The 13,169-nt window shown below is 43.5% G+C and overlaps 1 protein-coding gene and 1 non-coding gene across 7 annotated transcripts in view; both read left to right on the top strand.

The window, feature by feature from the left end:
* Nucleotides 1–13,169, top strand: part of cep295 (centrosomal protein 295) — a 48,057-nt gene that overhangs the window by 32,611 nt on the left and 2,277 nt on the right. For 5 of the 6 annotated variants that reach the window (XM_031895777.1, XM_031895778.1, XM_031895776.1 and 2 more), the window contains 14 exon segments: nucleotides 54–177; nucleotides 2,064–2,243; nucleotides 3,051–3,269; nucleotides 3,577–3,683; nucleotides 4,494–4,641; nucleotides 5,409–5,636; nucleotides 6,307–6,461; nucleotides 6,560–6,719; nucleotides 7,491–8,098; nucleotides 8,642–8,782; nucleotides 9,588–9,699; nucleotides 10,644–10,829; nucleotides 11,764–11,872; nucleotides 12,308–12,407. In XM_031895777.1, the coding sequence (XP_031751637.1) occupies nucleotides 54–177; nucleotides 2,064–2,243; nucleotides 3,051–3,269; nucleotides 3,577–3,683; nucleotides 4,494–4,641; nucleotides 5,409–5,636; nucleotides 6,307–6,461; nucleotides 6,560–6,719; nucleotides 7,491–8,098; nucleotides 8,642–8,782; nucleotides 9,588–9,699; nucleotides 10,644–10,829; nucleotides 11,764–11,872; nucleotides 12,308–12,407 (2,577 nt within the window). 6 annotated transcript variants of the gene reach the window in all.
* On the top strand, nucleotides 3,768–3,838 carry LOC116409395. Its single transcript, XR_004221836.1, has one exon. It is a non-coding gene; the product is annotated as a small nucleolar RNA U2-19 (small nucleolar RNA).

Raw genomic sequence — 13,169 nt, 5'->3', positions numbered from 1 at the left:
CTGATTTTGTGTGGAAAAGTGAGGCAAATGTTTTTTATTTTCTCCTTCTAAAGTCTGCACAAGGGGCGTTACCTCCTGATCTCTGTCAGATTTCAAATAACGAACGTCTTCGCCTTATGTCTGCGCTGCTGAAAGCACTGGGTGACGGTAAACAAGAGAACCTCAGTCTGGGAAATGGTACGTGAGATGCAGATGGCTAAAGTGGATGTGAACCCTTTACAACATTAATCTAACATTGCTCAGAATGTGCTTCTAAGCACTTTTGCAATTTACCGGTTTTATTTATTTTTTTCTAGGTTTCAAAGTATTAGCAGTTTTTAAACTAATATAATCAATTTGAAACAGCGCTACTTGCTGTTTATTTTGATCTACTGGCTACAGTTGGCCGAATATTAAAGGGGATGTTCACCTTTTAAATATACTTTTTAATATAATGTACAGAGCGATATTCTGAGACAATCTGTTTTTTATTTTTTGTGGTTTTTCAGTTTAGCTTTTTGTTTAGCGGCTCTCCAGTTTGGAATTTCAGCAACTATCCGGTTGCTTGGATTTTGTTTACCTTAGCAACCAGGCAGTGATTTAAATGAGAGACTGAAGTATGAATAGGAAAGGGACTGACAAAGTAGGGATGCACGGAATCCAGGATTCGGTTCAGTATTCGGCCAATTTCGAAGGGTTAATGTCCCGCAAATACAACGGAAGTGTAAAATTTTTCGCTGCTAATTCGGTTTCGTATTTGGCCGAATCCCTTAACATGGATTCGTGGGTTCGGCAAAACCCAAAAAACTGGGTTCGGTGCATCCCTACAAGAAAGATAAGGAATAAGAAGTAACTATAGTGATTAAACTACATCAAACTAATCAAACTATAAAAAAAAAAAAAGATGAAGACCAAGTACAACGTTTTTAATTAAAATAAAGTCCCCCAGAAAACAATGTGACTGAGTATTAAGACCTATTGCACCTACCTTTAGCTCAAAAAGGCTCTAGTGGAAAAGCAGGGAGTTTTGGCTGCAAAATTTGGCTACAATTTGTACACAAAACACAGAAAGAAATCGCCAGCGCTCGGTCTAACCCACGCTGTAGCGTTGACCAGCTGCTAGAAACACACTATTGTGCCAGCGCTCGGTCCAACCCACAATCTGGAGTTGACCAGCTGCTATAAACGATAAAAAGCCATTAATTATACACAAAGAGAAAGAAAGTTTGCCAGCGCTTAGTTTGCCTTTAAAAATAATTTTTACAAAAAATGAGGTGTTAGTACCACACTTTGGCCAAAATATGTAAGCTCACGTGCCACGTCAAGGCCCCTCATTGTACGTGAGTCCTACACTGTCTAATGACTGAGTCTGTGATGTGTGTGCTAATGAGCTGGGGCTTAAAAACTCCCTGCTTTTCCACTAGAGCCTTTTTGAGCTAAAGGTAGGTGCAATAGGTCTTAATACTCAGTCACATTGTTTTCTGGGGGACTTTATTTTAATTGCATCACAGACTCAAAGTCATTAGACAGTGTAGGACTCACGTACAATGAGGGGCCTTGACGTGGCACGTGAGCTTACATATTTTGGCCAAAGTGTGGTACTAACACCTCATTTTTTGTAAAAATTATTTTTAAAGGCAAACTAAGCGCTGGCAAACTTTCTTTCTCTTTGTGTATAATTAATGGCTTTTTATCGTTTATAGCAGCTGGTCAACTCCAGATTGTGGGTTAGACCGAGCGCTGGCACAATAGTGTGTTTCTATCAGCTGGTCAACGCTACAGCGTGGGTTAGACCGAGCGCTGGCGATTTCTTTCTGTGTTTTGTGTAAAAGGTGAACCACGCCCTTTAATTTAGTGAGAAAAGTAACGCCCCATGATGTTGCTATGCTTAGAACTAGCCAAAGAAACCTCAGATGATACTTCTCTGCTCACTAACTTCATTTTCTAAGCAGAGCAACATTGCACAAGTGCTCCGAGTAATTTTACATTAACTGGTTTTGAAGGTTTACTTTTTCTTTTAATCTCTAAAGCAACATGTTGAGTAGGGCTGTAAGTAATATAATGCATTTGTATCTGTTGAACAGGTAGTAGCCTTAGAGCTGCTGGGAGAGAACTGAAAGGGAGACCGTCTAAACCTCCGGTTACAAAAACCAAATTGGGTCCATCGTTGGAACAACATGAGCTCAGTGCTATTCTGGAAGTGGAAACGCCAAGTGGCAGGCCTTCTAGTACTGGGCCGCCGGAACACAAGAACAGCAGCTCAGGTACAAGCTGAGAATCCCAATACAGGCACTTTATATAACGACTTCTTCTGCTTTCACCTGTCTGAGCAGTGATGACCATGACATTTTCCAGATCTAAACTGTGGTGGTTTCTACACTTGATCTGAGCTCAGAAATCCTTTATATTTTGTGTTAAATGACAAATTCTGCATTTTCTATGACCTGTGCTGTGAGTGAATAGCATGGGTGTAAATTGTCTGACCTGTGACAATTTGGCTGCTGGTAGCTTTTGAGAGTTGCAGTTCAGCAGGAGCTACAAAAGGTTCCTGATTACTGTACAACGCAGAACCAAATCCAGAAACTGGACTTTCTAACTTTAGCCGCCATATCTGATCCCACTTGAATGTCACAATTTTATTTAGATAGGTTGGAGTTCAGAGAATATTTACACCTCTACCTGCTGGTTATTTGGCTGGCAGTAGCCCCATGGGCAAATGCACCAGGAGGCTGTGGCTTTGTGAGTAGGATCAGTTATCCTTGAAACACAGACAAATATGTTTAAGTTCCTTCTATGTTAAAGTAATGAAGGGTAAGAACCCCTTTACCCAGTCTAAATGCTGTACCAGATGGGGGTCTAGATGATATATGCCGCAATACATGGGTGCTAATGACTATGAAGGTTTTCATTTATCCAGGTCATGGTATATCTAGTATAAATAAGTCTAAAGCAACTGGACTTGTTAGGTAATCATTGAAGATTATGTCTTCAATGATTACTTAACAAGTCCAGTTGCTTTAGATTTATTTATACTAGAAATGGGTGCTAATGACTGCAAATTTTCAATCCAGGCCGACAGGATGGTGCTGAGGGTGGGAACTCGTCTGTGCCCCCTGCTTGCATGCAAGAAAACAGCAGACTGAGGGAAGCCGGTAACTATTCTCTCGGAGATCCGGATCTTTCCAGAACATCGACGAGCAGCAATGAAAGCAATAGGAGCCAGACTAAGTTATCTTGGAGACAGATGTTGTCTCTAGCAGCTGCTTCATCCCATAACTTGACTCTCCCAGGTAAAACCACATCTATTAATACATTCCTCCATTTACTAAAGGGCTTGTGGTGTATACAGCCCTCTAAGTGCCTTTATACTCTTTAGTCTGTACAGTATCTCTGGGTATGATTTTATACTATCCTGTGGTCCATAAATGCACCACTAACATCCATGGCTGACATTGGAGACCACAGCCCTCAGGTATACAGGAAACTGATGTTCCTTCCCCCTAATGTCCTGTTTTTTCTTTAACTGGAACCATGCAGGCCAGTTTTTATTGTTTGAATAAATCTGTGCATGTCGGTAATTGGTTTTTCTTTCTTCAGATCAATCCTGGAGCTCTTCAGTGCACTCAGGCCTTTCTCCTCATCCTGCTGGTACCAAAACAGCATTCCACTTTCAGCAACCTGCCCAGGAGAGATCCGATTGGCTGGTAAGTCTGAATAGCAAAACTGCAACGAGACAGATGCCCTTTAGTGGGAAGGCTGGGTATTTATCTGAGATCATTTTATTTCATGATCAACGATGAAACATAGCCAAATCTGATCACCAGTTTAACACTGGTGTATGATCTGTCTGTGCCGGGGAAGCATTAGCTGTGTGTATGTCTGTCTGCATAGGAGTTGAAAGTGTGCATTTGTGTCTGGGTGTTTGTGTGGCTGTGTGTGTGTATAAGAGAATGTTGTGCATTTACATGTCTGAGCAATGATGACCATTTTATTATCCAGATATTAACAGTGGTGGTTTCTACACTTGATCTGAGCCCAGATATTGTGATTGTATATGTGTGTGTCTTTAGGGCAAAGACACACGGAACTACTTAGCAGCTACTTGTCATGGCTACTAAACTTCAGAAAATCCCCTGCCATAGACAATACTGAGAATTGCCTCTGCTGAAGCATACGTAGAGACAATTATCAGTAAAAGATCAGCAGTGTGTTTTTTTTTTTTTTTAGTAGCCGTGCTACTTGTAGCTCTGTGTGTCTTTACCCTTACATGTCTGAGCAATGATGACCATGGCATAATCCAGATCTTAACCATGGTGGTTTCTACACTTGATCTGAGCCCAGATATCTTATGTGTGTGTGTGTCTTTGTGTCTGGGTTCTTGTGTAATGAGTGAATGGAGAAAATGTGCATTTACCTGTCTGAGCAATGGTGACCATGGCATAATCCAGATATTAACTATGGTGGTTTCTACTCTTGATCTGAGCTCAGGTATCAGATGTGTCTTTCTCACACAGGGGGCAGCTGAGCTGGGAAAAACAGGCATTGGATACAGTGCTCAAACGCAGGCCCGGGAAGCTTTCAGCGATCACTTGTCAACAACCACAATCTCTACGGGAAGTTTTCTGACCAGCGAGAAGGCCGATTCAAGCATTAGCAACTTAGGTTTGGAAGCTTTAGTTTTACATTATTTTATATAAAATATATATTATATATTGTGTATGTGTATTTTCTCTGCTGTAAAGGCAACTTGTAAAGTTCTTTAACGGACCGTTACAATTCCATCTGATGACTTCACAACAGTAATTTTCCCTTACCCTCTTTCTGCCCATGTGGCTATACTTCTGGTGCCTAAAAGGCTGGCTGCAGTCTTAAAGGAGCTGTTCACCTTTGAGTTTACTTTTAGAGTATGATGTAGAGAGTAATACTGAGACACTTTGCAATTGGTCTTCATTTTTTAGTATTTGTAGTTTTTTAATTATTTCAATAATTGTTTAGCAACTCTCGAGTTTGAACAGCTGTCTGGTTGCTAGGGTCCAAATTACCTTAGCAACCAGGTAGTAGTTTGAATGAGATACCGATATATAAATAGTGGAGGGCCTGAATAGAATAAAAAAAAGTTATAAAAAGGTAACTAACAAAACTGTAGCCCCACAGAGCTAGTTTAGCTGCCGGGGTCAGTGACCAAGGTCAGTTGAATAATTCATTATTTATTTCTTATAGTTTTTTATGACCAATTGAAAAGTTGCTTAGAACTGGTCATTCTGTAACATATTAAAGGTGAACTACCCCTTCAAGTAAAATATAGTTGACTGAAACTTGGTTACTATTGGTAACTAGACCAAGTCCAGCTAGTTAACTTCAAGGAGGAAAGCCATAGTTGATTCTTTAATTTGTTTTTTTCTCTCCTTTTCCCTATTTTGTTCATTTAGAGACTATTTCAGACCTTCACAAATGCAACTTCTCCATTATCAATGGCGCGGAACACGGCAACTGGAGTACCTCAGTCAACGGGGTTCCACAGCCGACTAGAAGGGATGAGTTCCCGAGCCCGGAATATTTGTCGACTGCACCGGATCAGCGCAGCCACATTCAGCAGATCATTGATAAATACACCAGGGATCTCAGTGCTTCCCTAGAGAGAAATCTAAGCTTTCATAGTGAGTTTAAAAAAATAATAAGACGGTGAATGGGGACACCTAGAACTGGGCTTTTTAGGGTATGTAGGTGCAGAATTTACTCCAGATCTAATAACCCAGAGTACCCAACACAGAGTTGCTACATCTGGAGAGAACTTTGAAGCTGCTGTTCATTCACCCTGAGAGGAGGCTCCATACAGTCCTAATAATGAGTTATTAAAGGGGAACCCTTTGCAATATACATCAATTAAAAAATATGCAGCCTTTTAATTATTTTTTTTAATGTAATAATATGGTTTGGAACAGTTCCCTAAGCCCCACCCCCTGTTCCCCTGCTGATTGGCTGACTACTTTGTGACTCAAACTGTAACAGTAGTCGCCTGTCCTCAGCCTGCCTTCAGCCTGCCTCCTCCCAATCCCACAATTCTCTGCTGCACATGTGATGTCAATAAGGAAAGGAACATCCCAGTGCAATGCATTGTGGGTTATGTAGTTCCTGCATGCTGTCTGTAAGCTGTGGGGAAGTTGTTACAATTTGTAACATCAATGTTTTAGTCCCTCCTCCCCTGCCAGGATTTCAAATGATGCAGAAAGAGTAGAACTGTTTTGCAGCTGGATTTCAGCATATAAAATGTTATTTATTCCTACTTTTTGAAGGGACATGTTACTATTGCTGCTTTGTTCCCCACAGCTCCTACTGCTGCTCTAGATGTATCTGGGAATGACAATCACCTGCCCTCGGGTTTCTATGCCCTGGAACCGAAACCTGACTTCAATGTCTCTACAACTTCCCATTCACAATTAAACAACACCGGCAGCTCTCAAGAGTCAAAGAACACAAGCCAGGTAGTGTCAGCAGGCTGCACATATACACATTTAGTTCAGCTCTGAAATATTTCATTGCAAATTAAAATGTCTGTCTTTTTTTTCCTCCTAATTTGTAGAGCTCGTTTTACCCAAGCAGCAAAGAGTGGTCTTCAGAACAATCTCATAGCTTCCAGTATCCAGACAGCAGCCATAGTCCGATGTCTTCCCCTGGCATAACTAGTGCGCAGCACGTGGATGTGGAAATCACCCCTCATGTTCGTGGGGATCAAACTCTAGGTATGTACGGGAGTGGCAAGCTTCCCAGTATAGGGATTAATTACATCGAACATGTATAGCAACTTTGTAATATACATCAATTAAAAAATATGCAGCCTTTTCATGATTCTTAATGTAATAATATGGTTTGGAACAGTTCTCTAAGCCCCGCCCCCCCGTTCCCCTGCTGATTGGCTGACTACTTTGTGACTCAAATAAATGTAACAGTAGTCGCCTGTCCTCAGCCTGCCTCCTCCCAATCCCACAATCCCTTGCTGCACACGTGATGTCAATAAGGAAAGGAACATCCCAGTGCAATGCATTGTGGGTTATGTAGTTCCTGCATGCTGTCTGTAAACTGTGGAGAAGTTGTTACAATTTGTAACATCAGTGTTTTAGACCCTCCTCCCCTGCCAGGATTTCAAATGATGCAGAAAGAGAAGAACTGTTTTGCAGCTGGATTTCAGCATATAAAAATGGTATTTAATCACTTTGAAGACGCAGATTACAGTGATAGGTGTAATATGGGGTTTCTGTGTTGGGGCTCTTTAACAAATTTTGGTTAGGAAGCCAGAGTTCCCCTTTAATGAGCAGTGTTTGACAAGCTGGTGAGCATTTCATGCAATGAATCATTCTACATTTGAGCTGAGCTCGTTGGAATTCTATGCACATGTGTTTGTGTGTTTATCATGACAAGCATCTGGCTTGGGTACTAGGAAATTCAATGGGACGTGTTGCACTGCATGAGATTTATACCCGATGTCTTAAAAGCTGCTGTTCCTTTAAATCCAGGTTCCTCTGGATCGTTCCACCCTCTGCACCCAGAATGCACCCTTAATGAGCCACCGCTGAGCAGCCCAGGTCTCTGCGGATGCAGCAGTGCAGTTGATGATCTGGGAAATGGAAGCATGAAGGCATCTAAACAACATGCCTTACAATCATCCAGTGTTGACTCTGGCAATTGGAACACAAACAGCAGCCCTGGTGCCTTTCAGCCTTCCGTGGAACCTCTCCGGGCCGATAGCCACACCTTGCTGGAGGATCTGGGCTCTTTTCATGAGCTGATGGCCACAGAAACGACGGCTAATGAATCTGAGCTGTCTGAGCACCCACTCACAGCTGTCGGCAAAACCAAACATGGCGACTCTCAGCAGCTTCATGAATTGCCTGTATTGTACGAAGCACTCGAACCGGCAGAAATAGAGGCATCTGTAGGGGACTATCCAGGCCTGGGCTCCGTGCCACAGCATTCCAACGGTGATGAAGGGGCAGAAGTGGAGTCTTCATCTCTGACCTTGAAAAGCGACACACTTACTGAGGCAGAATCCAGCGTACACCCAGATAGTTCATCTGCCATCAGCTCTTCTGCATTCTCTTTGGGCAGCTTTTCTCTTCTCAGGGTAAAAAAAACAATTGCTGAAACTGGGCTGGGGAATTTCTAATCAAATTAATGTAAACTGTCTTTGTTTTTGGTTAATGTAGATATAGGGGCATGTTTATTAAAGTGTGTAAGCCAACATCATCGGAGAGTTTGCCATAGCAACCAGTCAGATCTTTGCTTTTGTTTCCTATCGTGTAGGTGACAGTTCAAATCTAATTGCTGATTGGTTGCTGTGTTGGCTTACACACTATAATAAACATGCCCCTAGGCTTAGGGTAAGAATAGAATAAGATGAGTACTCTAGCAACTCCATATTACTATCACCCCATTTTATGTCTCTCTGCTTCCCAACAAACCTGATGTCCAAACTGATTTCCATGCAGTGATGCTTTTCCTGTTGGAGTTGGCTAATGCTCCAGTTTGTCCCAGTATAGGCTGAGCCCTTCACTACCCAATGAAGGTTACTAAAATAGTTACCCTGGTTATGCTTTGTGGCACAAATGTGTATCAGCCTTTGTATAAAATATTTGCCCAAGTTCCTATGAATTTTGTTCCTTTCCAGGACACACACAATGCCCGAGGCATCATGGAAGAACCTGAGTTATCGCTAGTGAGTTTCCCTGACAGCAGCTTTGCTGGTTCAGAGCACGTTACCACCTTGACTAGCATGTCGGATCACCACGTGGACCCAAGCTTTGCAGAGGTAATCGGCGTTTCACATAACTCAATCGACCAACCTTTGTTAATTATAACATGTTCTTAATGAAGAATATAACTAGAAATGCTGTATTTTATATATTGTACTTACTGTTTAATATGGCCCAGAGTTTCAGCAGTGCTTCTAAAGTAACATTGTCTACAGCAGCTCCCCATCATCTGATTGTATTAGGGCAGCTTTTGAGTCGGTGACACTGCACATGCTCAGTGCACTCTGGGCTGCTATTGAGAGGCTAAGCTTAGGGGTCGTTGGTGCTCGTCAAAACATAAGCAGAAAGTGATCATATACTTGGGTGACTTGTGTATTCTGGTTTAGGGTACACTGTTTTTTATGCTGCCTTCTCATGTGAACCTGAATTAGTTATAAGGGATAAGTAAGCCTTTTATCATAAAAGCACATAAAGACTTCAATCAGCCCCCCTGTAGAAGCAGCTTGATTTCAGCTCTGAGCTACTTCCTAGTCTAGCGTGAAGCCCCGCCCCCCCTTCCCATTGCTGAGCTCTCCTTATCTCTGAGTGTGACGATGGACATATTGGCACCTAGGCATATGCAATAGGCACATCTTCGATCATCATTCATTTTATACGGAGTGTGTGTGTATATAATATAGTATATAATGGAGTCCACATATATGAACATGGGGAGCCACTGGGAGCATATATAGAGGTACAGATCTCTGTGGGGAGATCTTTCTCTCAATTCCTAGGAGATCGTGTTTATTTGTACTGATGCTTTACCCCCTGTGTGAGCCTAGAATCCACTGGTAGTTTAACCGGTTTATTTTCTTACAGGGTTGCTTTCATCCCCTACCAGCTGAAGTGGACCACTCCATGTTTAACATGCCAGACTGGTCAGCAGCGGGACCAAGCTTTACTGACCAATCTACACCACAGCACTTTGCAGGTTAGTTATCAGGCTTTGAATGACAGAATGGACAATGAATAGATGCATGCCTGAGTAGAATTAACAATAGAACCGAAAAGGCAAATATAAATCATAATCTCTAAAAACTGTCCAGGTGGAGCCCTCCTTCTCTCTCCAGTTATGAAGACCTCAAAGAGGTGCCTACTGTGCATGCCTGATTGATTTGAAATGGAGCAGAGGCAGTGAGCATGCCCAGTAGGCACCTTTTCAGTTTGGACAGGCCATTCTGTTATATACTAAAAGTTGACTTCAAGGTGAACTGCCCCCAGGGCCGGAACTAGGGGTAGGCAGAAGAGGCAGCTGCCTAGGGCGCAACGATTGAGGGGCGCCAGGCAGGAGCCTCTCCTGCCTACCCCCAGTGCTACTTTGTCATTGCCGCCGCCGCCACTTGTCATTAGCGGCGGAGGCAATGACCGATCTAATCGCGGGGAGGTGGGCGGCGTTGGCCGACCGGGTTGCCTAGGGCGCCCGGTCGGCTTGGCCCGCCCCTGACTGCCCCTTTAAAGTTACAGTAAGGGGACTGAAATCTCTATTATGCTGAAGCAGGGTCGGACTGGGGGGTGAAGGGCCCACGCCCATAGCCTCCCCCCCGAGGGGCCCCCCTAACCCCCCTTGCAGGGCCCCCCACCTGACGTTCTTCCCCGAGCGCGTAAATTTAACGCGGTTGGGCAGGTGGAGCGACGCAAGGGTTGGTCTGGGCCGCCGGGGCCCGACCCTGTGCTGAAGCAAAAGTGTAAGTTACACATTCCCTTCCATAGAACCACCTTATGTACATTCCTGATTCAAACCAAGGGAAGCCAGCCCCAGCTTTAGTGTTGCCAAGGGACCACAAACAAGACTGCACTTGTGGGCCACGGAATTTGTTAGTATTTAACTCTCCTGTTCTCTGACGTATAAACCGACGGTTTCCTTTATTTGCTCAGCACTTGATTGGACATCCCCTGTGAGCCTGCAGGAAGCCTTATTAAAGAAGAAAAAACATTTTATCGAAAGCTCTTCAAAACGAGTTGAACAAATCAAGCAGAAAGCTGCGGCAGTCGGAAACCCTGTATTTAACTCCACGCCGAATGTTGGAGTCAGCGCGCAGGAGGAGGCGTCTGCCTGTGACGGTAGGTTATTGGTGTGGGTGGAGCCATAGAGTCACTTTAGAGGGGCGCTGGCATTGTAGGGCAAATCCTGCCTTCCAGGAGGCAACGGGACAGTAAATTAACAAATGAGCTGACTGGCCTCTCAGGGGAACTGTACTGGCCCAATCCAACAGGCTTTACCTCCAACCTCTGAAGGCTGCCATGATTCTGGTGCTGAATGTCACCTTACTCACCTTGTTCCCTTACTCTTTTCCAATTATCTACTTTAAAGTTGCTCTTCTTATGTCATTATCGACCTATCAAAGGGATAAAGCTAACTTCTTTATCCATCTATCTGTATTTAAAGGAAAAGTAAGCCTTTTATTTTAAAATCCCCTAAAATTACTCTGTACAGCCCCCAGAATAACAGACCTTTCTCCCTGCATTCCATTTCTCTATTACAAGCAGCTGAAGTGCAGCTCTTTTACCAACTTCCTTGTTTAGCTCCCTCGTTTTCTGACTATGATAACCTCAAAAAGGTGCCTACTGGGCATGCACACTGCCTCTGCTCCATTTCAGATCAATCAGGCATGCACAGTAGGCACCTCTTTGAGGTCTTCATAGCTGGAGAAAGAAGGAGGGCTCAAAGCAAAAGGGGATGGGGCTTCACGCTAGACAAGGAAGTCGGTAAAAGAGCTGCAGTTCAGCTGCTTGTAAAAGAGAAACAAAATAAATCTAGATGCAGTGAGAAAAGAATGTTATTCTGGGGGCTGTACAGAGTCATTTTAAAGATTTAAACTTATCCTTTAATCCCCTGTTTTGCTCAGTTGTCGTATCTGTCCTTCCACACTAGAGGAGGAGGTAAACTTGTAAGCAGGGATTGTGCACAGCATTACATTACACTACATTACATTTGCATGCTTGGTATACAATGTGTGTGTGTGTAACCAGTATGAATACATCTGTATTCCTTTAGAAGCTTCAGCAAGTGACAGCAGCACCCTGAAGAAGGTTGTAGAAGTTCGTGTGTGTACCCCGGAGGAGCGCAAGCTGTCGGAGATAGAGATGCACCAGAGGACTATAAGGTGATTGTTACTGCATGTGTTTATATGCAGTGTATTTTATGGGCCGTTACATTACAGGGCAAGAACAAGAATAGTCATTACTTACAGGAGAGTGAAAGCTTTTTATAAATCCCTCCCAAACTGCACCACTGAGGACCCCCAATACTGATCCATTTGCCTTACTTGTGCATTCAAAGCAGAGTAGTGCCGTGGGGTTGGTAGGCACACACCACTCTCTCCTGTTCATAGTGAGATGGTGGGGCAAATGGGGGAAGGATTTGGGGGGGGGGGGTTGGGAGGATATGGGGGGGGGCTAGGGATTTAAAAAGGCATTAGTACTTAAGTAGAGAATTTTTGTTCTAAAACAATGTTGCCATCTTTGTATCCCTTTGTGTAAGTGCCCACCCCAACACAGGGATGCCTTCTCATCCAATCACAAGCCTTTGCTATGTTTAGGTTGTACAACCAGCTCGACGAAGTTAAAACCAAAAAAGAGGAGAAGATGAGAAAGGAGTCCTATGCCAGAAACAGAGAGAAGGCTAACGAGTTTAAGAAGGTATGTGAATAAATTGCACCAATCATAACACTGTCCCACTGCGCCCCCTAGTTTTTGCTATAGAAGTTGCCAAAATACATAATTATAGATGCAAGAAAATTCTCCATTGAGTACTCTACTGATCAAAAACTTCATAATAAATGCATAATATGGCAGCATCTTCTTGTTAAGTATGCCCTTTGTTTTCTTAATTGTATTAAACTGGAATTAAACAGACATGTTCCGTGCTGGGAAACTGTTTATTGCTTCTAAAGGTGGCCATACATGGGCCGGTTGTAGCTGCCGATATGGGTCCCTTGGGCTGATTCGGCAGCAAATCGGGCCGTGTATGGGCAACGACGACTGGCCTGCCCGACCGATATCTGGCCTGAAATTGGGCAGATATCGATCGGGCAGGTTAAAAGATTTATTCGGATCGGGGACCGCATCGGCTCGTTGATGCGGTCCCCGCACCGACTGCCCCATTGCCGCTTGGCCCAAACGATCGAATTAGCCTACATTTTCCCCGATATCGCCCACCTGTAGGTGGGGATATCGGGAGAAGATCCGCTCACTTGGCGTCCTCGCCAAGCGAGAGGATCTTCACGTGTATGGCCACCTTAACTCCATTTGCAGGAACAAAGAACAAGGAGTCAGACTTGTACAGAGCAGCTGGGATTCTCATTGGTGGATTTATTTTAATGCTGTGGAGATTAAGGGGAAACATTTATTGTGTATTATTGCTTTAAGAATACAACCCTGATGTTGCTGGACTACAGCTCC

Source organism: Xenopus tropicalis, chromosome 2, assembly GCF_000004195.4.
Source record: "Xenopus tropicalis strain Nigerian chromosome 2, UCB_Xtro_10.0, whole genome shotgun sequence".
In the NCBI taxonomy this organism is placed as follows: domain Eukaryota; kingdom Metazoa; phylum Chordata; class Amphibia; order Anura; family Pipidae; genus Xenopus; species Xenopus tropicalis.
The sequence above is the reverse complement of the archived record's forward strand: the minus strand, read 5'-3'. Positions and strand labels throughout refer to the sequence as shown.